General features: G+C 41.2%; 4 protein-coding genes across 7 annotated transcripts; 1 reads left to right on the forward strand and 3 right to left on the reverse strand.

Moving 5' to 3' along the window:
• Positions 1-1949: 1949 nt before the first annotated feature.
• On the reverse strand, positions 1950-5498 carry ssr4 (signal sequence receptor, delta). The gene is made up of 6 exons (XM_046396703.1): positions 5327-5498; positions 4999-5117; positions 4841-4915; positions 4255-4344; positions 4061-4126; positions 1950-2560 (listed from the first exon to the last, which is right to left on the reverse strand). Exons 1-6 carry the CDS (start codon positions 5373-5375, stop codon positions 2456-2458), a joined length of 504 nt encoding a protein of 167 aa, XP_046252659.1. The 5' UTR covers positions 5376-5498; the 3' UTR covers positions 1950-2455.
• A 1519-nt stretch (positions 5499-7017) lies between these two features.
• On the reverse strand, positions 7018-15593 carry LOC124063249 (SLIT-ROBO Rho GTPase-activating protein 3-like). Its single transcript, XM_046396701.1, has 22 exons — positions 15260-15593; positions 13618-13707; positions 13249-13420; positions 12954-13116; positions 12704-12766; positions 12494-12622; positions 12273-12401; positions 11833-12054; positions 11661-11750; positions 11089-11262; positions 10823-10907; positions 10567-10594; positions 10342-10441; positions 10122-10182; positions 9696-9773; positions 9472-9600; positions 9287-9392; positions 8737-8964; positions 8600-8655; positions 8273-8501; positions 8117-8165; positions 7018-7533 (listed from the first exon to the last, which is right to left on the reverse strand). Exons 2-22 carry the CDS (start codon positions 13682-13684, stop codon positions 7393-7395), a joined length of 2499 nt encoding a protein of 832 aa, XP_046252657.1. The 5' UTR covers positions 13685-13707; positions 15260-15593; the 3' UTR covers positions 7018-7392.
• Positions 15594-16850: 1257 nt separating this feature from the next.
• Positions 16851-19542, reverse strand: naa10 (N-alpha-acetyltransferase 10, NatA catalytic subuni). The gene is made up of 8 exons (XM_046396702.1): positions 19350-19542; positions 19089-19187; positions 18907-18965; positions 18768-18813; positions 18551-18666; positions 18409-18453; positions 17403-17487; positions 16851-17261 (listed from the first exon to the last, which is right to left on the reverse strand). Exons 1-8 carry the CDS (start codon positions 19368-19370, stop codon positions 17079-17081), a joined length of 654 nt encoding a protein of 217 aa, XP_046252658.1. The 5' UTR covers positions 19371-19542; the 3' UTR covers positions 16851-17078.
• Positions 19543-20549: 1007 nt separating this feature from the next.
• On the forward strand, positions 20550-26812 carry zgc:158263 (ceramide kinase family protein). Of its 4 annotated transcripts, XM_046396619.1 has the most exons (15): positions 20643-21046; positions 21485-21581; positions 22028-22207; positions 22367-22462; positions 22731-22868; positions 22981-23109; positions 23215-23278; positions 23386-23531; positions 23617-23691; positions 23837-23989; positions 24241-24346; positions 25288-25391; positions 25780-25976; positions 26059-26375; positions 26477-26812. In XM_046396619.1, exons 3-15 carry the CDS (start codon positions 22168-22170, stop codon positions 26586-26588), a joined length of 1677 nt encoding a protein of 558 aa, XP_046252575.1. In that variant the 5' UTR covers positions 20643-21046; positions 21485-21581; positions 22028-22167; the 3' UTR covers positions 26589-26812. The 4 variants fall into 4 exon arrangements, with proteins under 4 accessions (XP_046252577.1, XP_046252574.1, XP_046252575.1 ...); XM_046396618.1 differs by lacking the exons at positions 21485-21581; positions 22028-22207 and having other exon boundaries at positions 20609-20775; positions 20923-21046; XM_046396621.1 differs by lacking the exons at positions 21485-21581; positions 22028-22207; positions 26477-26812 and having other exon boundaries at positions 20550-20775; positions 20923-21046; positions 25838-25976; positions 26059-26231.
• The last annotated feature ends 78 nt before the right edge of the window (positions 26813-26890 follow it).

A 26890-nucleotide genomic window follows, 5' to 3' on the forward strand; every position in this document is an offset into this window, starting at 1 on the left:
CCCATAGTTTGTTGACCTTGTTCCTCACTACAAGAAGAACAAGCTGCAAAAACAATGCTCATGGCAGAGAGAGTAAGTGTGACTTCATGTGAGAATAGTTTGTGCGACGCCAGTTTCCACATTGCTGAATCTCACTAAGCCCTTCGGTGTCTGCCCCCGGAGCTGGTGTTTTACACACCTCTGTCAGAGCAGCTTTTCTCTGCCTCACAGCATGCACACACAAGAAGATACATCACAGTAACTCCTATTTGTCAGCAAAGATGTTTTATCTTAAGTAATATAAATAGCTATCAATAAGCACTGTATACTTCTCCAACAAAGTTACAAAGTGCTTCGCAATAGTCAATCAAAATTAAAACCATGTGTTGTGTAATTACAGAAAAATAAATGTCATTCAGATGTTTTACGTGACCTTGCAAATTAGTGTTTGAAACAGAAGAAAATGTACAGATAAACAATTCACCATTGACAGAATAAACTGTCACTTCCTGCAAGTGCATTCAATCTGAAACAACAGCAACAATCTCAACATACTTCATTCTACATCCGCTATTATCTGCCCTGGTGTGCTGGCCGCAGTCCTGCACTATGGATTTCAACACACAACAAAGAAGAGTACGAGCCTTGTGTCAGCATTGACTCTGTGGCCCTCTTTGACTGTTTGTTTGTTCATTCCATTTATATCCCTCCATCCAGCCGTCTCCCACTTCCCACAGCCTAATAGGTGACTCCACGAGGGAGTGTCTGGATTCTCTCCAGTTCAAGTCTTCTCTGAATAACCAGCGTTGTGATTGTCTCCATTGTCTCCTTGCCAAGGTGACAGTAGACAAAACCTGAGATGTGCTTACACCATTTGTGTGTGTGTGTGTGTGTGTGTGTGTGTGTGTGTGTGTGTGTGTGTGTGTGCTCACAAAGCTACAGAAAAGCAGACATATGAGAAACTTATGGCCTGCGTACACTGTGCAGTGTTTATGTGTGCGGCTCATGTTACTCAAATACAAAGTTTACATTAGTCTCATGGGAGTCAGTGAGAAGTTGCAGTTGAGCTGCACTCTGCTTTCTGCGCAATGTCTGTATACACTTTGGGCCAACTACAGAAATAGACATGCTAAGTTTAAATCTCTATAACAAACTATAAAAAGCATGAGATTGAAGTACCTATAAAAATATGACAAACCAGAATGAGGTGCATGTAAAACAGAACAGGTGCTCAAAGTGCATTATGCAATGGGCTGCATTACACTGGAAACAGCTGAAAGTGAACCAGTAAAAACCATGTGTGATCGCTCATGAGCCAATAGCAGGTCTTCACAAAGCAGCACAGAGCTGCCACAGTGTGTTCAACCAGTGGCACTGCATTACTGTGGGGAAGATAGGTAACCAGAGTAGCTTCAGTACCTGTTCACTGAGTTAACACCTACACCATGTTTGATGTCAGTGAACATCAACAGAAAGCAGGATAGGATATTAGCTGCAGGAGTGCTGCCGTGTTCCAACACGCACCTCTCTTTGACTATCTGGAAATGCCAGAGGGACAGTGATGCCTCTCCTCTGCAGACAAAAATAGCCCCGATTTCCACCGAGAGTTCAGCCACAACCTTCAAGCTGAATGTGTTTACAGCAACAAGTTCTTCTTTGTAGTTTAGTTATCTACAAAACATTTTTAAATAAGCAAAAATAATTATCATGAATCTTAAAGCAGCAGTGATTTTCAACCATATAATATGTATAAATCTTTCATTATGTTTCCAGAAAGCAGAGCTCTTAATAACATGTCTATAATCATCTTTCATCCTTCTAGCAATTGTCCATGAAAGCTAAATCTTCTTGGAACTGGATATTGTTTGATCTAGATGAGATTATTGAGCCATCCAGACTTCTCCAAATTATCACACAAGCAGAAAACACTTCATCCATCACTGGAAAATAACATCAATCAACACATCACATTGGAAGAAAAACAAGCCATTTATTCATTTCACTGGGAGAGACAAACACACTGGGCCTGTTCAGGCCAGCCAGTGCCGTCACAGTATTGACATTTCATATGCATGGAGGTATTGACCTCTCTCTGTTGGTGTTCAGCACATCTGTACGAATCCCACTCTCTGTACCCAGGACAAAGGACAATCTGGTCTTGGTGTGGCAACATCCTTTAAGGCTGTTTATTTATGTGGTCCAGGTTTACTGTTTGTTTTATCAAAATTCCATCCATACTGACAAAGACAAAATAAAGACTCAATTAATGTGTAAAATGATAAGAGTGACAGCATACAGACACAGTCTGAATAACAAAAAAAATACAAAGACTGCTACTCTTGCTCCTTGTCCCAGAGCAGATCATGCGGCAAAACCCATTCTGGCTTGCCACCACACTGATGATGGATCGTAGGTCGAGCGCCACCAAAATTCAGTCTTTAACGATCCAGTGGTTACATAGTGATGGTGAATCAGTTTATGCTTGGATGGTGCTCTTAGCACTGAAAGCCATGTAGTAGACCAGGATGCCAATGAGGGCAGCCACCACCTCAGTAGACACCCATGGGCCACTCCAGGCACCCTGTAGAAGAGAGCGGGAAAAAAAAAGCTCATCACAGGTTTGCAGCAGAAGAGAAGTAAAACCAGTTTCTCCTGGTTCTGGGAGTGCTCTGAGACAATACAATACAATAAAACCCCTGTTGTATTGAATAGGGGGATCTTATAGATATTACTTGTTAAATATATTTTGTCCTTGTAAGAATATTAATTTGTGCAAAATGCTTATTCTACATGGATTGTTTCTCATAAAATTATGCCTTAAATCTATTTACATGTTTAATGTTTTCTATCAGAATTCTATCAACAGTGACATATATGGACGCAGCAGCGAACAGTCAAAGGCACTGGAGAAGAAGATCTGAAGCAGCAGATTTTATGGGATGATCACTGTCCACAGCACGTTTCAACTAGGCCAGTGGGACTGCTCCAGGAGGAGAGGAAAGAGATCCAGGATGTGAGCCACGCTAGCCGAGCTTGGACTTAAGGATGCTCCTGGCTAATGTCCGGTCGCAGGAAATTGAAACAGACAAAATGGGACTACAGGCTGGCCAAGCAATGGAAAAATCGGAGTCTGTAGTGTCCACATCTTGACAGAAATCTTTCTCCACCACAACATCCCAAATCAAGCTGCTGACCTTGACGGGCGGAACAGTGTTCCAAACTAACAGTGCAGGAGTCTGGCAGGATGAGGGGAAACAGACTGTGTTTATACCAGTGATGCTTGGTGCACCAACACAGTCATGGCTGACAGACACCGTTTCCAAGATATCGCCCTTTTAATGTAGAGATGCTGGCCATATTATGATCATAGTCTCATTGCTGTTGTTTACATTCACCCAGACGCAAATTTGAAAAAATAGACAGAATTCCCAACCTAGTGCTGTACAAGGGTAAATCCTTGAATAATACATGAATCTGAATATTTGCAATAAGGACTCTTGGAGGGAGCAGAATAAAAGCTATAAACACAGCACTGACGTATTATCTCTGCTTAAGTTGATATGGCCAACGTGTTACCAGACAGTTGACTGTTTACACATCCAGCCGATCCGGAGCAACATTAACATTCAGTGGGAGTCGTGTCTCTGGCCACCTAGTGAATACAAGTTCAATACTCACTCTCTTTTAGTTCTGTTTTTGGTCTCCACTTTATCCTGAGGGAAATACCTGCTAAATGCACTATGCCGTCTGTTTACTGTTACTGGTTAGGTAAGCATGTAGTGTGCTTCAGAGCATTTTTTTTGCGGGAGATAGGTGCCTGCTCATGAGAGCTTACTGATGCAAATTAGTACAGCTGCGGGCTGCAAAATCCTAACAACGAGCTGGAAGATGCAGTAAAGCTATTTAAAGCTGAAGGGAATTGTAGGTGATATTCACAGGGTTATCACTTCAAGTTATACCTTTTACTCATTAGTAATCGTGTCATTTAGTGTTAATATAACAATACTGATTTACTCAGTTCTACAACACTAATCACAGGACTACATTCACATGTTCAATCTGAGGTCTATAAGAAACTCACCCTGTGGTCAATGTTGACAGAGAAGAGAGGCTCAATAGCATTTACATCTTCATTGTTTCTCTGGGCCTGGAACAAATATACATATATCACACATATAATTCAAATCAAACAGTCACTACAGAAAAAGACGGCAAATTGCACAACAAGTGGAACTCTGGCAATAAACTATGATTAACTACATATCAAACGCTAACCTTGCGCAGGGCACTGTAAGACTCCTCATCGAAGAATTTGACATGGTATGTTCCAGAGCTGGCCTGTTTGTGAGGAAGACTCCAGGACACCTGAGGGAAGAAGTTGCATGTTGACAATTTTTTTGAGTTTTTTTTCCCCCCCAGACGTGTCTAAATTAAAGGCATTCAGGCTATGCGAGTGTGAACGGCTGTGGAGTGTGTTTACGCTAAGGAACGGCTTAAGGACAAGGTATCTTCAAACTGAATGGATTTGTATGGTCAGACGGGTAGAAAAGTGTTTATAGCTGTTTTAAGTCAAATTAACTAATCAACTAACTGTTCAAAAACAGTCACTGTATGTTTTAGAAGAGAATACACAACTAGGTATTGTTTTATTTGGAGACAAACTGTGGGTGCCAAATGTGTGTTTTGTAGTTAAGCATAAGAGGTTCAGAGAACTGAAATTAGACAACTCTCAAAGGTCAGCTCATTGTGGCTAGACAATCAACATCTTCAGAGGCCTAAACTAATGCTAACTTTAAAACACTACAAATACAGTGAGAGCAAATCCCTATTCAGTCATAAGAACATGAGACCACTACCATACCTGATATTTGCCAACATCCTGGCCTCTTGTCACAGGAAACTGTCTTCCGTTGACATCAGCATAGAGAGTCACGCTCTGGAGAGGACATAATCAACAGTGTCAATGGCTTGATATTATGAACACATCACATCTCTGAAGTATCGGAGGTGGTGTGTTACCTGTGCTCCGTTGGCACAGGCAAGGCTGAGCTCCACGATGAAGACAGACTCAGAAGAAATGACGGCGTCAGAGGTGGTGTAGGCCGACGGAGTGATCACCGGGTCCGTGCAGCTCTCTCCTGTGACCACAGTGCAAAACTGAGTTTAGCTAAACTTTTGGACACTAATGCATTATCTGCACACTGTTAACAATTTATACACATACCGCCAAGACTTCTATTCCACCCAACTAACAAATGATTTGTTGAACTATTTAGCTACTAGCTAAGCCTGGTTAGCATTATAAACTATTAAACCCCGCCGGCAGATCTCTCCCCCGCCGACTCACCCGAGCAAGCGACCACAAGCAGAGCGAAGAAGGCGGCTATCCGAATCATCGTGGCGTCTGGGACGTTTCTTGATGTTCCTGGGGTCCAGCTGCTGAACTGTACTGCTCCTCTCACAATGACAGAAAGAAAGAAGTCCACCTCAGCTCAGCGCTGCTACACCTCTGCGCCTGCGCTGGAATGACGTGGACTGTTGCGCCGCCAAGCATTCTGGGAAGTTACTCTGTCGACACGTCATCTGAATCAAAACCATTGACTGCATACGCTATGTGTCAGTGATGAAAACAGAAGATATTCGTAGACGGTCAGACCCATTGAAGAAAATGGAATAAGTGCCCTTTACAGTTTAATAGTTTTGATACTTTGTATTACGTTAAATGTGATGTATTTTGTAAATACAACTGTTGCTACTGTTTCTAGTCTGTTATTTATCCAGTGGTGGAATAAGTCAAGTTACTGGTAGCTTATTTCGCCTCAGTATTTACATTTTATGTTACTCTGTAGTTTGACTCCACTATAAAATAGGCCCACTCTACTTTTTTCTCCACTGTGTTTACCTGTCAGCCATGCAATCTACTTTGCAGATTTAATATTACATAATGAAAAAAGTGATCATCTTATAAAATTTGACCTACAGATCAAAACTAGGCCAGGCCCATCCACAAAAATGCCAGGGACCCTGAAAAAGTGTAGTGAATGGGCCCTGCCCCTGCTCTGCTTTAGCCTACCCGTATTAAGGCATGCACATGCTCTCTTCTACTTGATAAAACATTAAATAGTGTACTGTAAATGTATTCATCTGCAATAACAAACCTGTAATATGACAGTGACGGGGTATTCTGTCGACTAATGCCTTGTTAAAAAACATTTTTTCTGATTTCAGTACTTTTACTGTACTTTTTGATGCATTTTTACTTTGAAGAAGTGAATGACCTCAATATTTCTTTGACTGCTGAATTTATTACATCTTTATATTTTAAAGACATATTGTTTTTTCTTGATTGTCATATATTAAAAGTTATCTTGTCCCTATGGTACTAATATAATATGGGCAAATCCCACATGTATACATGTGAATTTAGGAAAGCCCTAAATCTAGCTGCAAACATACCCAAATTATTTTTACCTCAAGAAGTGCAAAAACATTAAAACATGTGCATCTATTTAATCAATTTGTTTTTATTTTGAATTTCCTTTCTTCTCAAATTTTATCATTTGTCAGATTTATTGCCTAAATTTTCTAGAAAGCTTTCCTATATGTAAATGTGTAGTTACTGCACAAGAGTCTGTCAGAACTGTCAGTGTCAACAGACTTTTTCTACATCAGAAAAAGCCCAGGTGTTAATATTGACAATAATAATGGTAATGGTAATTAATGCTTTCATTTAATGCATAATTTAATTTTCCAGTTCAAAGTAAGGCTGCCGGTTCATTTTGGATTATGGAGTGATTAAGCTTGTTTATTGACATGATTTTGGATTTGACTGGTTTTATGATCCCCATTACCCAAATAAGGCATTTCAATGTAGTTCAGTAATTAGTTGGGAATCATAATTAATAAATATTTAAATAGCATTTTTTTTTCTATTTTACCTTTTAAACCATATAATAAAACGCTTAAAGTAAAAGAAATGTAAGTTTTACATGCAAAAAGGGGGGAGGGGATGGGGGAGAAGAAAAAAAAAAAAAAGAGTCCGAATAGACAAAATATTTATTTTGCATGAAGTCTACGTAGACAAATCAAAGTGTGAACAAAGATCCAAACAATTATATACAAATTCCTTGAACTGCAGTATTCACAGTTACAACTATGTTCTCATTTTGGTATGCGCTTGTATGTAGACGTGTGTGTACTGACTTAAAATTATGGGTATTTGTCTTTGAAACCATATATTAACTATGCAGATGCAGATAGTTGCACATTCAGTGCAGTTTTCACATTGTACTGCAGGTCTGCAGTCACGCATGGTTCTTCTGCACAAAACAAGTTTTCATTTGCATCATCTGTTGTCATCTACTACTGCCAGTGGTTTCAGAGCAGTGGATCTGCTGCTTTAAAGAGCCCTGCTCATTTCCCCCTGCGTCCGTCGCGTTTCCCTTTGCTTTGGGGAGCTTGGGTAGTGGGAGAGAGGGTGGTGGAGGAGGAATCCTGCACTACTTGTCGAATAGAGAGTTCCTTGAAGACCAAATCCATATGGCGACAGACCTCCTGTGAGATGAAATCAACAATGGTGATGAGAGGAAAAAGACAAAGCTCCTTGTCCTCTGCAGTCGCTTTATTGAGACAATAAGACGCTTTGTAAAAGGGTTTCTACGTTGTGATTACCTCTATGAATGTGAATAAATTTACTAATGCTTTATAGATCATTGATAAGCCATTACTACACTACTTTTGGGTTGCCAGTTTGGAAATCTTTGAGTAGTGTTCTCTTCCTTCAGTACAAAAATTGATTTGTCTTTTTAGCCCATCTGGAAATTTTTTCCCCAGAGATGGTGCAACCACTATCCCCTCCAGAGTCCTGCAGAACAAATGCTGACCAAAATCTGTTTAACATGTTACAATTGGAAACTGGCCTGAAAAGTTGTAAAAATCCTTCAACAAGTTATTCACATACATAGTTGCATGACCTATTAGAAAATTAAGAAGGTCCACTACTTTTTATTCAAAAGAAACACTAAAAATGATGAACTAATCCTTATTTAAAACTTTAGCAACAATTTACAAACCCTTAAGAATGCCTTGTTATATTGTGGAACTACAAATTTAATAACCAATGATAAACAAGACAGACCTTGTCTACTTGAACAGGAATATCCTCATAAGATAAGTGTGCCTGAAATCTGTATGCAAAAACATAAATAAAAATAATGAGATCAGAAAACACAAAATATTCATTTCTCACACAACCATAGTCAGTTGTAACACTGCAACATTCAGTGATACTCACTCTCTGCGCACATTGCCAGGAGAGTGGACCCGCCCTGGTTTGCACTGTGGCCCAATGGGAATCTGGAGCAATATCTTTCCCCCTGAGGCGACGCTGCCCCCTGCTGGCCTACTTAACCTACTCTGATCTATTGAACCGCTGCTGTTGGCTCTGGGACGCTCTGTTTTTTGCTGTGTTGGTGCTGCAGATGACCTAGTGTTGTTGTCAGTTGAGCATCCTGTTTCCACTTCTGCAAGCATTTCACATTGTGACACTTTTTTAAAAAAATTCTGTTCACACAATGACAGCCATAAAGAAGTGAAAGTAAAATAAGCACAAAGGACTTACCATCTTTGTTCTGTGTGTACTCTGCATCTACATCTCCTTCTTCTATGATAATCTCACTGTGAAGAAGAAGACACCCTCAGAAAATCATCCACCAGACACTGCATCCATGTTTGTATATGAACAGTTTTTCCTCTTACCAGTCATCCTGCTCCAGTGTCATGCATTTCTCATACATCGGTCCTTGTAATTCGCCCTGGCTGGGGAAAATGTTTTCATGCTGCAGGATGATATTTTTTACCAGGGCGTTGATCTGAGGTTGCAGGGTGACGACATCGTCGTCGTCAGCCCCTCTTACCAGGCTGGGGCCAAAACACACAGCCAAGTTGTAAGGCTGCATCATGTTCTCGTCACTGTACTGAGACACACTGGAGGCAGAGAAACACAGAAATGCATGATGAAGGAGAGATTCTCAAAAAGCTGCGAGGCGTGAAGTGAAACAAAGCTAAACTAAAATTCCCACATGCTTTTTGGCCTTCTTACATTTATTCAATAAACATGCAGATGTTCACAAATATCAAAACTTGACATCAACTTCAGTATTTTCTAAAAACATTCTGCTTCCACTACATTGATTCAAAATTAAAATGGCTTCGTTTTTTCCTTTAGTTTGACTCCATCATCTGTGAACGATTTATTCATTTTAGAAATACACATCCAGAGCAGCGATAACCAGGTTAAAATACTCACTGATGAAGGAATGCAAAGAGGTATCTCATAACAATGATGACAGGCTTGGGATAGGAAGAGATGACCAATTTGAGCTGAGCAGCTCTCTCTGCCTCGTTCTTTATTTCTGAGAAAAGATGACAAAGGACAAATAAGTTCCTGCTGTATGCTGTCAAACACACACACACAAACACACACACACTTACGGACATGCTCCAGGAGCTGGTTGGTGCTTTCAATGGGGAAGAGGGGATTGTCCAGACCTCTGAAGTAGAGCTTCAGCACTCCAGCAACAGAGTCCAGGTCATATTTCCGCTCAGCCAGGGGGTCCTCTCCTGCAGAAGCCCACATCACACTGCCCCACATTATTAATGCCCCACAGTGAGGGGTAGCTATTCTATAAGGAGTACCCCAACACACACGCACCTACCTCTCTCAAATGCATCCCTCAGGTTGTTGATCTCCATCTGAGACCCTGGCACTCTAAATATTCCTTCATGGTGGAGACCTGATAGGCAGACAGACTTATCATTCCTGAGTGCTCGGAACTTGTTGAGAACCTTTAGGTTCTTTAAATCATATTTAAAGCCAGGTTGTGTAGAATCTTTTGCAATTAAAACCTCTTTAAGTGTTTGTTGAAGAAAGATTTGACAGCCATGATAAATACTGGCGCATCTGTGCTGCTTTCCGCTCATTTGTGTCAGTGTTACAAAGTCAGGTCAGTGGTAAGAGTGCACCGTTGCCTGCTATAGTGGTTTAATAACATGACCAAAGGGTGCTGGGAATTTTTAAATTCCTCACAAGCCTTTTGCATTTGAGCTTTTGTTTTGGTGTGTCTTCAGTCTTGAACGCTCACCATTTAGGTTGATAAAGCATATGCAACTTTCCACAACAACCGGAATCTGCTGTCCTGATGCCTGCATGAAACAAATTCAGTGAGGAATTTCAAACACAGCAAGTCTAACACATCATTAATAATTGCAAAAAAAAAAAAAAAAAAGTAGTAGATTAAACACCATGAGAGAGAAATGCTAAAAGAGGAATGGGGGAGATGGTGTAATCATGGAGACCACTACCTGTATAAAGGACAGCATGTCTCCATTGAAAAGTTTGTGGTTGTGCATTAAATTGGTACTCGAGGGATTCTTCCTGACACGCAAAGACTTTCCAATGTGTCTGCAGAGCAAAAAAACAAACAAACAAACAAACAAAAAAATCATAATGTAAATAGAAAACTTTGCTATTTTGGAATATATACAAACTATACAACATTGTTCGCAATTATATATTCATATTCATACCTCGACTGATGTCCATTTGATGCTTCAGCTAGAGGAACAAAAGCACAAGAAAAACAACCAGCTAAAATGAGAACCAACTCATCTGGACAAATGAGAAATACATCAGAATGAATAGAGATTTCTCTTCTTTGGTTTCAAGTTTAAAAGAACAGTTTAGTGAAAAATAATACCACAATGTACCAACTATTTTCAAAGTACACTATGGGTCAGCAGTTTGACTTTTGTTTTAGGCGTGCTAGAAATGCAGAAGTGATACCTTTTTCCACAGCCACTTTAAACTGGTCATGTCTGGCTTGCAGTTTGCACACCAGGGAGCTGACTGTAAGGTACTCTTTTACCCTCTGAAACGAATCAGATGTGATTTAAAGTCGTTATCACGCTGGCACCATCAGTCATTGTGGGTCTTATTGCAATTATGAACCAAACTCCAACAATCGAAAACCATATCCACTCATTCACTTGCTGTATATCATTAAAACCAGTTGACTGCTATTTTGATGTATTGTTTAAAACAACGCTCACAATGATGTAAATGTTTTCCGTTTCCTGCAGGTTGGCCCTCCGTCGGGCCACATTGGGCTTGACTGTCAGGTTCTCAGTGCTGCCTTCTTGAAACGAGCCACTGCAGGGGTCCAGATCATCATCACTGATGCTCTCCAGCAGGGAAGCCTGTGCTGCCGCCATGCTCTTATTAGCCTGTATGACAGCAGCAGATATAACAGTTACAGTATGCAAAACTGCATTTAATTATGTTTATTTTAATCACATAGTTAAAAAAATAAACAAAAACAAAAAAAAAAACTACTGCGTGCATAATATTAGATTCTGAGGTGAACTAACAATCTAATTGCAATTATGCTGTGTCTGTGGGAAAGGCCAGAAATACAATTTGAGCACATGTGTATAATTCAAACAAGGGGGTTAAATATGATTGGCAGGGTCAAGCTGGGCTTTGAATTGAGTTTCAATACCTCAGTGGTAATTCAATGGTAAAGAAAGTCTTGGACTCAGGTGCGATGAGCTGAATAACACTGATGGATACAGCAGACCCACAACAGGGTGAAAAATGTTATGGGCTGTATGACGTACTCTACCTCCTCCATTTCCTGGGTGACTGCTTTCAGTCTGGTTTGCATCTGTTTGAGTCTGGTCTCCATCTCACCCTCTGCGCAAACCTCACAAACCTGACAAAAACAAAAGAGTCTGGCATTGATGCAAAACAGCCGAACAGTCCACTGAATATATAAACGCACACACAATACAGACCTGGTCTCCATCATGAGGCTGATAGGGGAAGCGAAGGGGCATACAGAACACATTATAGTGGTCCTGCAGGAAGGTGTCTCTGTCCTGGCACTGGTTTAGTTCAGACACAGTGACTTGAAGCTGCTGCAGTCCTGTGCTCAGGTTCTGTTGGGTCCGCCAACGACTGGACAGATAGGCCTGCATCACCCGACCCAAAGAGAGGTGGTACCCTGCATCTGCACACTGAGGGAGGCAATGGAAATTCAGACAATAGTTTTAGAAGTTTGTTGATTAGCCCAATGGGTCCTGGTAGTAAAGGCCAGAAGACTGATGGTGTATTTCATTACTGATCGGTTGATGTGGTCGGAGTGGCCCTCCAGGTGGGGGATTATAAGCAATGAGTGGTGTTTACTTCTGTTTAAAGGAAATGAAAGCAGTAAACTGTAAACTGATGCACTCACATCTATGAGAGTGGAAATGTCTTGGAGGTAGTATTTATTCATGGAGGCATTGGCTATAGCCAAGTTTAGGAGGTAATCGTTTCGGGCCTTGCTGCACTTCAGGTAGTTTTCTTGGACCTTACTTTGTCTCTACGGCACATGAAACAATTATCAATAACAGGTTAAATAGACACAAAAACTAGTATGTAAATAATACTCCATTATAAAGGTTATTTATTTACTTTTTCTATCAGCCTCTCCAGTTTCTTGGCAGCACTCTGCTTCTGCTTTTCTTCTTGTTTCTCTGCCTCCTTCAGCTTCCCCTCTGCACTCACATAGTCTGAGTAGTACTGGTAGTATGTTCGCCATGTCTGCAGACAGACACAAACAGTCACGTTTTTCTTTGTTTTTAATAAACAGAAAATGTTTTGAGCCGTTGGTTTCACACTTACAGTCTGCATCTCTGTGGTAACCTTGAGTAGTCCATCTTGCAGCTGAATACAAATGTCTTTACTCTGGAAAGAGACAATATACCACAAAGGAAGATGGTATAACACGGAAGGAACACTGTGAGCCATTCAAAGAGGTCATGGCACTTAAGTCAAAAAAGGAAAGTGATAGCATTGCTAGAGTCAGGTAAACTCCACTACTGGGACATGCCCCTCAAATTTGTCTGGTGGGAACAAATGCTCATACCAGTACCTTCTTGGCAAGGTGTTGTGTGTACTCTATGCAGTGTGTGAGAGGCTGGATGAGGAAGTTGCTGCAGCTCTCACTCAGCCCATTGTGGTCCCTACTTTCTTGGCGGGTCTGGGACAGAAGAGCAAGCCAGACCTGGGTCACTGAGTGACTACTGGGCTCCTTCCTGAGCATACGCAGAGGTGGAAAAGAAAACAAAGGGACAAAAAATGTTTACGATGCTTCACAGCAGCATCCTGAAATGAACTTCTTCATTCTAGTATATTATGTGTGTCATCAAATACAGAACTGCCTTTACCTCTTGATCCTGGAGGTGAACCGTTCCGCAAGCTTTTCAAGTGAGCGAGAATATTCGCTTTCAATCTCACCCCGTCGTCGTAGGTAGTCCATCAGGTCCTGCAGCTGCTGGCTCTTCTGCTCAAGTTGCAAATCCAACACCTTCAGCTGGTCTACAAGCTGGCAACGCACTTCTGAAAGAGAAAAAAAAAAAACAAAAACAACACCTAAGAATCATGAGTCATTCTAAAAGTTCTTGCTGTAGGTGAGAAACGGATTTTACAAGGTATTTTTTTTCCCCACAAGAAGAACACATGCTGATCACAGTCAAGAGGTGTGGATGAAGAGAGAAAGGTCCTTTGAACAGTGCTAACAACAGTAACTGTTTTACCTTTGATTTGTGTGTCATAGTCCGCCAAACCAACCCTCTCCTTACGGAGTTTCAGCTGGGAGGTCATTGCTGCTCCAACTGGGTGGAATTCTGGGTAAAGAAATGAATATTTAGTGCAGTGTGTCATATGAATTATCAGCTGCTCCGTTTCTTTTACTTCTCTCACAGAGTCAAAGTCTGCTTTATATGCATGCAATCTACTCTGAGCTTTTTCAATGGACAAAGTATGCTGAAAAATCTAGGCCTATGCCCCACTGCTGCAACCGAGCGTGCCTCTCTACGCACTTTCACACTCTTAGCGCTGAAGCCCACCCCCACAGAAAACGCCAACTTCCTCTTGCTGCAGAAATAGAAAGAAAGAAAGAAATGAAAAAAAGAAGTATGTTCTTCTCACTGTAACACGTCTCTGCAAACCAGTCACCCTCTGTGGAACGACATACAACGAGAAAACCAGTTGGCATGTGCTGCCCGCTTGCACTGGTCACACTTGCAGAATTGCATGAAGTGCAAATATAGGTCTAGCAACATCTCAGCTTCCCTAAAAATAGGTGGACCACAAGGCCTCCAACTCTGTGGGGAACGTTTGATCTGAAAACTACAGGTGGCTTTCCGTTGATACTCATGCTTACTGATGCAAACATAGTCAATTCTGTATTTTTAAGAACAAAAACAGGAAAATCCTGCTGCTTTATGCTTTATTATCAGATGACTGACAATCATAATAGGAAGTATGTTACAGATTAGGCTCAAGTTTATCTGACTGAAAATTAACTTTGGTCACTGCAGAAAAACATTTATCAGAGAAGCTTCAGTTTCTTGCCATTTTAATCGAATTGTACGACAGCAACTAATAGCTCAAGATAACCTTGTGTGGTTTTTTTTCCAGCAGAATATAGACAAAAGGAGCAGGAGAAAGTTAGACTGGGTGATCAGCTGACAGGCTTTGACAAACTGAGAAACTTAGCAAACAGCCTATGAGATATTACTTATTCAGAACATTTGGTGCACATCAGAAAGAGGAAGAGTAAAAAGTGTTTTTTGCTGGATCATAACCCTATGTACACAATCACCACATACACACATTCTCCCTTTCCCCCTCGGCTTCCCCTTTTTTAAAAGCCAAACATCATCCATCAGCACTCTCTTCAACAGAGACATTTACCAACTGACCTGCATTACAGTAAACCCAAAAGTCTCTGTAGAGAGGAGAGTGTCCCAGTTTTCCAGCCTATGTCACCCTTTTCCATTAGCCCTTTCATTCTTTCTCTGTGTGATCAGCACTGAATCACCACCTCCTGTCATCACAATATGCTGCAATATTTTATTAAAGCTGGTCTTAACCTCACTGCAAATGGTTTTTCACTTGCTATTATGGCGATTCTGTGTGTTTCACAAGCACAAACACATACGTGTTGCCGGAGCTAAGAAACATTAATGACCTGAGGGCTGCATCTGCGGCCAACAATCACAAAACTGAAATTATCAAGCGGAACGATTGTTCATGTCAAGCATTACTCAGCAGTACAAACAGGTTTATTAGTTATAATTTATCAGATAAACAGTGGTTAACTGGTCTGTTTTCAGGAAACGCATGAGCAGATGAAAATCAAGTTGAATACATCTAAATAAGAGAATGTCCTACCTGATGAGGAACAGTCTTGTCTAGTCTCTTCTCCAGACTGAGGCAACTAAATAATGCTAGTTAATAGCACAGCACGCTCTGAACTGCTTCACCTCCCCCTCACATTGGACACAAATGAATGTGGGTGGAGTGGAACTCATCTCTCTGACTCTCTCTCTCTCTCTCTCTCTCTCACTCTGTTTGTGTGTGTGTCTCACACACACACTCACAGTTTTCTCTTCTCTTTCTCACCCGTCACCTCACTCACACATCTAGTTTGAGCCTTAGGCGTGGAATTGTGCAAATGAGACCAATGAAAACTTCCTCAAGTCTCTCTTTTATGTTTCGTCTTGAACTCTGCAGAAAGGTTTCAGTTCAATCAAACACCAGCTGTTTTCACTGATTAGCTTCTCTCCCTCTCTGTGCTGGTTATTCACAGACTACCAAGTGAGATCAGCTGTCCTGAGGTATTCCTGCCCAACAACCAGAGTCACTATAACCCACAATTTGCTTACATGCTGTATGACCACAGTTCATGTTAAGTAATTTAAGGGTAATAACACTTCATGTCACGTAAAAAAGTTTTACAAAAGTTTAAAAAACAAAACAAAACAAACCTATTTGGCTTCAGAGAAAGTCCCCAGTAACTTTCCTCGTGAAAAACGACAGCATCAGCTGTAGCGTTGATGCTCTCTCAAGCTGAAGTGTTAAAAAGCATGAAGGTGTAAAACTGAGTTGTTGTTTTTTTTTCCAGTTTGTGGCAAACAGCCAAACTGTATGAAAGGTCATTGTGCTTAGTTTGCAATTATCTGTTATGTACTTCTCTCTAAAAACCGCGAGCATGACAGGATTAGACACCATCACGGGTCACTGTCGACTGAAGGAGGTTACTACTGAGTCCTAATAGGTGAGTTTTCAATTTAAAGCAGGGCCAACTTTGGAAAGCTGAAACACTAATTTACATTAAAGAAAGTCCACAGCATCTTATAAATCTGCTGTAATCAAAGAGGGTTTGAGAAGCAAAGTCATTCATTGCAGAGAGCAGTGTTTCATCGACTTGACTTGAGAATTATTATACTTACGATGAGATACATTTGTGCTTTTAGAAAAATGCAATAAGCCTGGTGAAAACCAGTGCAGCCTGGTGCCGCCGTGAAATCTTTTTTTGATGCTGCCATTAGCAGTCACCAAAGTCAGAACCTGTAAAATTCACACTCTGCAAGGGGTTTTTTTTTTTCACTATCAGTGGGAACCTTTAATGCTGATATTGACTGCCTCAAATAACTGTGGTGAACATAACATTTGTGGCTGTGAAGTCAAGTGACCTATTCACTGGGTGTGAACAAGGAACAGAGTTTTGGTGATTAGTTCATCCTGTTTTAACTAAATATATTTCATTGACATTTCATTGACCTTCTTGCTACATGCCAATGCCGGGAAATTTTCCCATGACAATGTAGTTACTACACATACTACACATTGGTTCCATGACTGCTTCAAGGATTATTTGAAAGATTTATTTGCTGTAATTCTGTTAAATAATGAAGATACCAGAACACCTTTTTTGATCCTGTAAATCTAACAGAATCAATAAATCCAATAAAAACACCAACAGCAGTAATTAATTTTAATTTCACTTAGATATCAACCAGACTTGTTTCATTATCCAAGACATTTTGTTCATCATTGCAGTGAAGAACAAGACTTTCAGAAAAACCAGTGATGAGTGTGAACGGCTTTGACGCACAGGGGGGTCACAGTTTGTAAAGTCAGAGATGTGTCAAACTGAGATAAAAAGTGGAAATGAGGGATGAATTTAAAAAGGTCTAGGACTGCAGCGTCATTGTGAATCAGAAGAAGAATCTTTAACATCTGTGCTTTCTGTTGCCTCGCTGACTTCACTCAGCTCTTTGCTCTCTCCTCCGCTGTCTCTCTCGCTCTCCCTCTCCTGGTCGCCAGACCCCGACGGACTCTGGCCAGACGGTGCCTCCTGACCTGACACGCGCACTCCAGGATTTCTCAGCTGTGAGACAAAGACAGAATTATGACACAATCAGAACCTGCCCATCTGAGTTCACTTGTGTGAACTATGTTAGTCTGGGAAAATCATTTCTGTGTAGCGCCAACATTTGTTGCCATTATGGATTAATGTGAATTGAGTCACCTCATCAGCCATGTGTGCCAGGTCTCTCTTCATGGCAAAGGCATCCTCTCCATCTGCATAGTATTTAGGCTCTACCTCACTAATCCTGTAGAACAACAGCAAAACACATTAGTTACCGTATTTTCCGCACTATAAGGCGCACCTAAAAGCCTGTCAGGGCTACAAAGGTCATATCACTGGAATCTTTACGATTACAGTTTTGGGGTTTTAGTAATGTGGGAGGAGTTTAAATTTCACTCAGACTCAGATAATTTTATTCCTGGCATTGTGGGGAAAGCTCGGGTGATTTTCCTCATTTTATTTTACTAGCTTAATGTTCTGCTCAGCGTCGGATTATCACTCACTAGTAACCTAGTGGCACAAGAAGTGCAACAACTGCAGGCAGAGGTGAAAGACAAGAATATTTCACATCTTATAGACCCAAATCGTGGATAGTTGCAACACTGAAAAGACTAACCAAGACAGTTTTGGTGAGTTTGTTTATGTCAAGTTTAAATGAAGTGTGTCACACATATCAGCAAATCCCTAACAAGAAAAACCTAATAGCAAGATGAACATGCAATCAGGAAAAATAAATACTGAGCACGATAAAGCACTAAGAAAAACACTTTGCGGTTATCAGTGTTAATTATACATTATTGATCATATCTTTTTATAGGCTGAATTTGCATTCATTACCACATACTCTTGTGGTTGAGTTAGTTTTTTTGGACCTCAAAGATCTCTATCTTGGGTGCTGCAATTTTTTGTTCCTTATCAGTCAGCATATACCAAATAAGTGCTGATATCCATATATCCTAAATGAGCTAATACTGGATGATATGTCAAGTCCAGGTGTAGCACAGTTTCATAAGATAATCCTTATTAGTCCCACAGTGGGGAAATTTGTGGCCTGAGTATTCCTGGAAATTTTGGCTATGACTATAGTACGTAACTGTGTAACCATACCCAAGAAGTACATGCTTTACAATAAAAAAAAAAATGCTGGCACAGATTGAAAACTTACTGGAATTTGAGTGTGTTGGAGTACAGATGCAGAGCTGCTCGGTTGCTGCGGAGAGGAGAAAAGACATTTTGACGGGAAACCATTCAACAATTTAATGGAACAAAACAATGAGAGGCTACAGCAAGCCTACAGAGCACAGTACCTTTTGCGAACATGGAGGGACACATATTTGGCATTGAAGTTTTCTATCATGGCCCGGCTTGCCTGGTCCATCAGCTTCTGAGCCAGACCAAGACGTCTGTGGGAGCGCTTCACTGCCTGGAAGACACAAATGAGGGTTTTTTTTTTTTTGTAGCCCCTAGTGAGGCTAACCAAATACATCAATAACACAAAAAGGGGTGTTTCCACTTCAGACTCACCAGGGACGTGATGTGTCCATGGGGTACATCATCTGGGTCCTCCTCCCTATTAGAAGTTCACATCAGCTTTTGTCACACATTGTAAATTTCCTTTGTTAAAGTGATGTTGAATGAAAAATGTGATCACAGAATAACTTACATCTTTGCTAGCACATATCCCACAATTTTGCCATTTTCATCCTCTGCAATGTATGAAAGCTGAAAAAATGAAAACAGACAATAAATGTCAAACAAACATACAGATACACAGTAGACATTTGGATTGGAGCAGTGGTGTTAGCAGAAACAAAAGACAGAGCAAAAAACTGTTCACTCAAACACCTGAGGCCAGGACAATCCGTGGTAGAAATAGTACTTCATCTGGTAGTTTTCTGGAAGACACAGCAGGTTACAATGCTGCATGTTCATAAGGTCCTCCGGCTGAAAGGGAGATATTGAATGTCAGAAAGGAGCATGACACGATGCTATTCCCCTAATCGGCGATAGTTGGTCAGCTAACGAGTACGCTATAGTAACTAGCTTAGCTACAAGTTAGTAACGTTAGAAAAAGCATGGCTGTCGAGAGGTTTCCAGTACACTTACCCTTGCGTTTCGTATGTTCATTTTGTTAGCTGCTTTTGTTATCCGGACTGTAGAGACGGAAATCAAATGTACTATGCTACACTGATCAATCAATTCATAATAATTATACTATAAGATTTAAAGAGCTTGTCTCTCTAACTAGCTAGTCGACTAGCTAGCAATGAAGGGAGTGGAGGAAGGAGCGTGCCACAATAACTACGCACATTTCCGTTCACAGCGTACGTTAGTGCTTCACAATAAAAGTTGTAACTCTTGCATATGGCACTAACGCAATGCCATAAACTACTTTTATTTTGAAGAACGTCTTCACGTCGAAAAGAGCTCGGATGTTATGTTGTGGACTATTGTCACACGCTTAATAGTGGTTTACCAAACGGCCAAAGCGGGTGGCCAAACCCCAGATTCATTGTGTACAACTTTGCAAAGCGAAATTACAATATTACCCAAGGTTTACCCACAGAGCATTGCATTATAAACAGATGATTAAAGTTATCTACTTCATGTGTCAGTGGTGATAATGTTGTGGCTGCATTTGAAAGAAAAATGAAAAAAATGTTAATTAATAAACTCCATATATTTTTGAAACTGTTTTGCACACTTTTTGCACTCTATTCTGTTCTTGTGACCTGCCACGACAAGTGAATTTCCCCGCTTCGGGACCAGTAAAGTTCATCTTAAAAAAGTAAGTATAGCACATATAAAACTCCAGGCCACAGTGACTAAAGTTTCAAAGAGCTTTGTCACTGTTTTGTTTTGAAATGATCATATCTACCTGCTCTCTGCCCTCTCTCAACCTAACCTTAAAGCAAGTCTACACCCTAATATGTAATTTACGATTTACGGTGCGGGCGCTTGCACTTTGTCCCCATAAGTGTCCCCACAACTACAGGAATACGCGTCCACACACACACATTATCAGTCTCCATCTGTCATCTATCTATCTATCATCCACCCACACGCACACCCACACACAGCACACGCACGCACTAATAGTTGTATTGAGGATTAGATTGAGGAAGTGAGTTTGTAATCTTGCAAACCTCACTTTACCTGTTACTTAAATTACTTAACCCAATTTACCACACCCTTTTACCGGTGTTAATGATAGCCGGGGGAATATTTGATAATGTACTGTGACAAGGTCCAGTCCTTTTTACATATTGTTAAAAGGCTTCCATCACCGTGGCCATAAGTTTCCAGTGCGTTAAGTAAACTACTGGCACCCAATCAGCAGTGCGGCATGCAAATACAGCAGGTGTCACTAGGGAGGAACCGCAGAGGAAACGGTATTTTTAGTATAACACCCTGTGTGACAGCCGCTGTCTTCACCAATTCGCAGAACAATGGCTTAAGTGCGTCTTCAGCAAAGATCTCCGGGTTCGTTGCGAGGAAGATGAAAACTTTCTCATGTGAGACGGGGACTCAGGTGGGTTGTGTGACTGACGGCAAGATTAGATTGCCAACCTGCTGCTGTTTCTAACAACTGTAACAGTCATGGAAGTCAAACATGATCAAATAAGTTTTATGAGAAACGGGGAAGAGCGACGCGGTGGCTGAAAAGTACCGGTTTCAGATGGAGACGGACCTGAGGCTGGAGTCAAGTTTATGGGTCGGGAATAAAAGATACCGGGCGGTCCTGACAGGCTGGCATTTCAACTGGACCGAGGTGGATAAGAAGAACCGCGACAAGAACACAGGTAGGTGACCGTGCAAAACATCAGCCGATCTTTGATAATGCGTGTAGCCTGTGCTTTCTCGGAGTCGCAATTAAAGCCACAACTGTTTCCTATCTGTACCCAAATGACATGCATAGGACGGATGACAAGTCATTATTCATTCTTTAGAAGAAGCACCTGAAGCAAAACATAAGCTGTCCTATACTGTACATGTAATATGATTACCGTGCGGGAACGCGTTAATTGAGCCTACTTACAGAAAACGTGAAGAACAAGTTCAACAGCCCTAACATGAAAAACGAACTACTTAGTAGACAGTAGACAGTTTACTGAAAACACAGACTACTGAGAAGCCACAGACACCTCCTGGTACTATAATGCAGGGCTTGTTCTTTATCTGTCAAACTTTTCTTCTCTGAATAACCAAAATGCTTCTGTCAATGTCACTTTCACACTTAGAGAGAAGAGGAAGGGATGTCAGTGTGAAAATGGAAAGTGTTTTCTGGAATCTTGGAATCTGTTAGATGTTTAAATGCCATCCACAGCACACACTTGGGTCAGTTTTTTGGAAAAAACATAATAACGATTTTAACACAATTGTTGGGTCAAGTCAATTTTATTTATCACAAATCCCAAAGGAATGAATCAAAGGGATTTGTGATCTTAAACAGGACAAAACTGGAAGAAACCTCCAGAAGAGCAACAGACAAGGGATGAGATAAACTTCTAATAGATATTCTGTACACAAGATAGATCAGCACAATAAAATTATAGTATGGACACTCAAAATACAGCAAGGCAATATACCACATGTTGTCTTTGGTATGTGCTGAATCTAAAAATATTGACCCAAAGAGGACACAGTGATGTTTTACTCATCATCCAAATCTGTCTTCTGCAGGTTGTAGTAAAACCCAATCTCCAAACTTCTTCAGGCAGACATTTTGACTTATCATTATCAGGTGTGAATAACAATGTGGATAATGGCCCTGCTCTTTTCAGGTGTGCCAGCAAGCACAACAGACCTGTTTCACAGCAAACCCTTTGACCTGTCTGCATAGGCAAAGCACCACATCAATGATGAACGTCGTGACCAAGAAACCAGTGTCTGGAAACTAACACGTGCGCCTTACCAGTCTGACATGTCAAAAAGGCCTATGACTGAGTTCTGGCCTTGGAACAGTTAAACTGCAGCCTATATTCATATTATTAGTGATATCTGTGATTTAACGACTATGACAAGCATTCATTGTGTTCTATTCACAGATACTCTATTCATTGTATGCCAAAAGCATGTCCACTGACGTTTGTTCGTGTGTGCGTTTGTCTGTGTGATTAAAGTTTCAGTACCTGTGGCAGAGGTGGTTGGAGTGGAGGAGGGCCGGGTGGAGATACTCCCCCAGAAGTCAATTGAGGACACAGACAAAGACTTCACAGGTGGGTTCTCCTGGGACGTTCTCAGATACCACAATCCCAAGATTGTACAATACTTAAATAAATAGTAATAAGACAGTCTGAAGCCTTGCCTGTCTATGCCGTTGAGTGAAAAATTAGATGAGCCTTAAGTTAATAATTTACATATAAGTGCATGTCAACCTGCTTTACATTCAGTGAAATATGTGGCTGTAAGCCTACATGTGCAGCAGTTGGCATTGTGGTTTTATGGAATGGTTTTGTCTTCTTTATCTTTATCATCCACCTCCAGTTTTCTATGTGAAGCGCTGCGGCAGTAGGGGCTCTTATGGGTTACTATGGAGACTGGGCCGGACCCAGTTCAGCTGTCCCAGTCGGGTCCTCAGAGACCAATGGACAAACCACCTAAGAACTGCTCTCAAAACCCACTGTAATGAAGGATAATTAGAAAAGCTATGCCTTCTAAATATGTTCTGATTTCATGAATTATTTTCAAATCCTCCAGAATTTCTTTCTCTTCAACCTACAAACGTATCTTCCAGGTCCGTTACGCCCACACAGGCTGTTGGTGTTCATTAACCCTTTTGGAGGGAAAAAGAAAGGAAGACAGATCTACCATTCTCTGGTTGCCCCGCTGTTTGAGCTGGCTGGTATCAGCTCTCATGTAATAGGTGAGAGACAACAAAATCCATTTTTTAAAGAAAACTTTAATTCGTTTGAAATAATCAATTAAAGTGATTTGAAGTCTATATTAAATCAAAACATTTATTGTTTAGTGACTGAGCGGGCAAACCAGGCCAGAGATCACCTCCTCAAGAAAGACCTGACAGGCTTCGATGGGTAAGACCTATCAGCACCGCAGTGCAAAGTCAGCGGTATGACAGCAATGGCTAAGCTCGCCAAGATGTTGCTTTCTCAACTGAAACTCTTGTGTCTGTTTATGACAGTGTGGTGTGTGTGGGAGGGGATGGCATGTTCAGCGAAATACTTCACGGTTTGATAGGCCGGACACAACAAGAGGCAGGCCATTGTGAGAACGACCCAGCTGTCACTTTACAGCCTTGTCCGCTTCACATCGGCATCATACCCGCAGGTTATGACACTGTTATTTGTGTATAGATTGTATATAGATATCAGGCAGTGGCAACACACATCCTGTTTCATGGTATCTATTGCAGGCTCTACAGACTGTGTGTGTTATGCTACAGTGGGAGTGACTGACCCTGTTACTTCAGCTTTACACATTATCATTGGTGAGGAAACACTTTCAGTGGTTTAATTAACAATGTTTTGTTTTTTTTTTTTTTAAGATCGATGTCCAAAAATACCCGAACAATCTTGTTAAGTCTGAGCTCAATAGTTTAGCCTGCATGGCCCTTCTTATCTTATACCTTACAGGAGACTCACAGCCTTTGGATGTGTGTTCGGTCTATCAGTCCCCTGCTGGGGTGCACTACTCAGTGTCTCTGCTGGGCTATGGCTTTTATGGGGACGTGCTGGCTGAGAGCGAAAAACACCGCTGGATGGGACCTCTACGATATGACTATTCAGGTATGGAATGTTCAGTTATTTAGAGAACCGAAATGCCTGCATGCTGGATTATATTAGATGCTTGTTAAAAATTCATCCTGAAACTGTCACTATGACAGAGATGAAAGGACTTCGTGTGACGCACGTGCTCTTTTTAAAAGCATTTTACCAAACAAAACCACACTTCCTTGTCTATTTTGTTTATTTAAAATGCTGTGAGTACCTCCAGCGTTGTGCATTTTCAGCTAACCTTGCTGCTCTCCTTTGTCAAGGTGCTATGGTGTACCTATGCAACAGAAGCTATGCAGGCATAGTTCAGTATCTACCAGCGGACCCAGTGCTGTCAAGCCCAAGAGATCGAACGCGCTGCCTCTCGGGGTAAAACACCAACTACTGACAAGACAAGACCAATTAATAATATCACAAAACAGATTTTCAAAAAATGAAAGCAAAGAAGATTACAGTAATCACCAGATCATGGTACTATTAAAAAATGTTACAAAATAAATGATATGTTAATGTTAAATGTAAAAAATATGTCACTGTCTCACTGGGAGGCTGAGAGTGTCATCTATTGTGCACACTCTGTTTGTCTATTTCAATAATGTTATTTGTGCAGTGTCTTGTATTTAATATTTGCATATGATATTTTCTTTACCTGTATCACAGAGGTTCTGTAGTTTGCAGTGTATCTGATATGTGAGGTGAAACAGCTCTCACATAATCAACACCACGACAAAAATGTGTTTGTGTAGCGTCTCTTTGGAAATCCCAGGTGTTTAAGGCCAATGGGACTCTTAAAATAGGAGGAAAACATGAGTACGAGGCTCATAGTAACAGATGAAACTGCAGAAATGATGAAAGCCTGTTACATTCGTTGGTAACTAAAGTTACACCCGACTTTTCTGTGGCTCTTCATCCTTAACAAGGCTATCTAAGGATGTCAACCTTTTAACAACAATAAGGGAAAGTGCCACTGGCAGTAGCATCATAATTATTCAGGAACTAGTGAAATGGTTCAAATTCACTGTCTGAGACACCGAAACTGCTACCACCTGCAGCAAGGGCTCAGGTGTTGGGTGCACCTTAAGGAGGGTAGGAACCATGTCAAGAGGAACTTGATCCACATGAAAGGTGAGCCTCAGGACTCTTGTTAGAGTCTACGGTGGCTCAGCCTTTGTTTCAGGCAGCTGCCTCTGGCTGTCAGCAAATGGTTTATGATGAGTGAGTGTCAAGGTCAAAGAGCCTGTTATTTCACAGTCTTTCAACCAGTGTGAAAATTCTTTGTGTTGTGTGTGTGTGTGTGTGTGTGTGTTTAGGTGCAGTGTTTGCTCCAGAAGCACAGAAAGACTTTTCCCCCACTTTTCACACTCTGGCTCCCTGCACAGCTCCCACTACAGCCAGTTCAGTAATGACTCAGAAGGTAATACATATACACATACGAAAGTCCTATAATTGTGTTTTGTGTATTTTGGTCCATTTAGCACAAATCATGTATACTTTAAAGCAGCTTTAAAACAAAGCAAAGTAATTGCATCAGGCTGCACAGTGTGAATCTTTCCTTACACAACATGGCATTAGATTAGAAAAAAATGAAATTAACCTGTAACAGAAATCTATTTTTTCTGTTCCCCATTTTCTCTTAACCATCTTACGACTCCTCAGATGTATCTTGCGACCCCTTTTGGCAGCCCAGACCCACAGACTGGGAACCACCATGTGCTTTTGTAAAGCAAACAGTTTTGTTTTTTTCTGGCTGTCTCTAGGCAATCACATATTTCATTACATGTCCCTTTCTCTGGTCTCTCCAGGTGATTGGGTGACCGTAGAGGGCAGGTTCAGGTGTGTGTCTCTCACTTGTATGTCCAGTTCGTGTTCCAGGAGTCCATTGGGCCTCTCTCCCTCAGCCCACCTGGCGGACGGAACAGGAGACCTCATTCTGGTATGGGACACTCACCCGCTGGGATTCCTCAAGTTCCTCTACAGGCACACAAGCACACAGGACCAGGTATGAGCACGATCATTAAAACAAAACTGGAATAGCAAGTTTAAATACTGTCAGACCTAATCAGACCTTTCTTCTCTCTCAGTTTGACCTGCCGTTTGTGGAGGTCCACCGTGTGAAGGCCTTCCGTTTCTCTCTTCCCGCTGACCAAGAAGAGGGAGAATATGAAGAGATTGCAGGGTTGAATGGTGGGTTGGAAGAAGAAGAGAGAGGCTACGAAGAGACTGTAAGCAGGAATGGATCTCAGCAGCACCTGGCAGAGAGAGGCACAGGGCGAGAAACAACAAGCAAGCAGAAAGCAGCGAACCCTTACCTGTGTGGCCTGTGCTGCAGCAAAGCTCCTGCTGTGTCAGTGTGGAACTGTGATGGAGAGATTCTGCCTGTCACCAAGATGCTCTGCAGGTAAGAGATTAACACTATCCACGTTATGCCAGGGTATCCTCATATGATACTATACAATCTTACTGCTGTTTATTTACGTAAAAAAAACTTTTCTTCCACAGGGTTCATGGGCAGCTGGTGCGTCTATATGCCAGAGGCATTGAGGATGGAGCAGCGGTGCACAAATGTAGCAAGGAAAACGACATGACTTCTGACACAAATAGTCCCACCTAAATGCTGGACGATGAGAGAAAAGTGACAATATGAGGCAAGGCCTGAGGGAAAAACCAGCCAGCTGTTCAGTCTGTCTTGGCCACAGAGCTCCTTATATTTCAGGTTCTTTTACATTGCAATAATTTAAAAAACTTTTTTTCCTTAAACTTGTTTGTGTGTGTGTGTATTTGTCGAATACTGTACCTTGAAAACACTATTAAATGATACACTTTTGGGTCTGCAAATGTTTTATTTTCACTTGAGTTTCTAATGAAAAAAAAATCACAGGGCTTGTCAGTGGAAGTTAAAATACACACACATCT

The sequence above is a fragment of the Scatophagus argus genome, chromosome 8, assembly GCF_020382885.2.
Source record: "Scatophagus argus isolate fScaArg1 chromosome 8, fScaArg1.pri, whole genome shotgun sequence".
Classification (NCBI taxonomy): Eukaryota; Metazoa; Chordata; class Actinopteri; family Scatophagidae; genus Scatophagus; species Scatophagus argus.

Bases quoted from the DNA above. Each gene is read 5' to 3' on its own strand.
- ssr4 (XM_046396703.1), bottom strand. From the start codon at position 5,375: ATGATTCGGATAGCCGCCTTCTTCGCTCTGCTTGTGGTCGCTTGCTCG. The intron at 4,916-4,998 runs GTAACACACCAC...TGTCCTCTCCAG, and splicing joins CCTGTGCCAACGGAGCACAG to AGCGTGACTCTCTATGCTGA. The intron at 4,345-4,840 runs GTATGGTAGTGG...TTCTTCCCTCAG, and splicing joins AGGATGTTGGCAAATATCAG to GTGTCCTGGAGTCTTCCTCA.
- LOC124063249 (XM_046396701.1), bottom strand. From the start codon at position 13,684: ATGACCTCCCAGCTGAAACTCCGTAAGGAGAGGGTTGGTTTGGCGGAC. The intron at 10,442-10,566 runs GTATGAATATGA...TTTGCTCTGCAG, and splicing joins TCAAATGGACATCAGTCGAG to ACACATTGGAAAGTCTTTGC. The intron at 9,601-9,695 runs GTAGGTGCGTGT...GGGCTTCTGCAG, and splicing joins GAGGGATGCATTTGAGAGAG to GAGAGGACCCCCTGGCTGAG.
- zgc:158263 (XM_046396618.1), top strand. From the start codon at position 20,743: ATGAAAACTTTCTCATGTGAGACGGGGACTCAG. The intron at 21,047-22,366 runs GTAGGTGACCGT...GTGTGATTAAAG, and splicing joins GAACCGCGACAAGAACACAG to TTTCAGTACCTGTGGCAGAG. The intron at 23,990-24,240 runs GTATGGAATGTT...TCCTTTGTCAAG, and splicing joins TCTACGATATGACTATTCAG to GTGCTATGGTGTACCTATGC.
- naa10 (XM_046396702.1), bottom strand. From the start codon at position 19,370: ATGAACATACGAAACGCAAGG. The intron at 19,188-19,349 runs GTAAGTGTACTG...TCTCCCTTTCAG, and splicing joins TGAACATACGAAACGCAAGG to CCGGAGGACCTTATGAACAT. The intron at 17,488-18,408 runs GTAAGTTTTCAA...GTTGTTCTACAG, and splicing joins TCCAACACACTCAAATTCCA to GATTAGTGAGGTAGAGCCTA.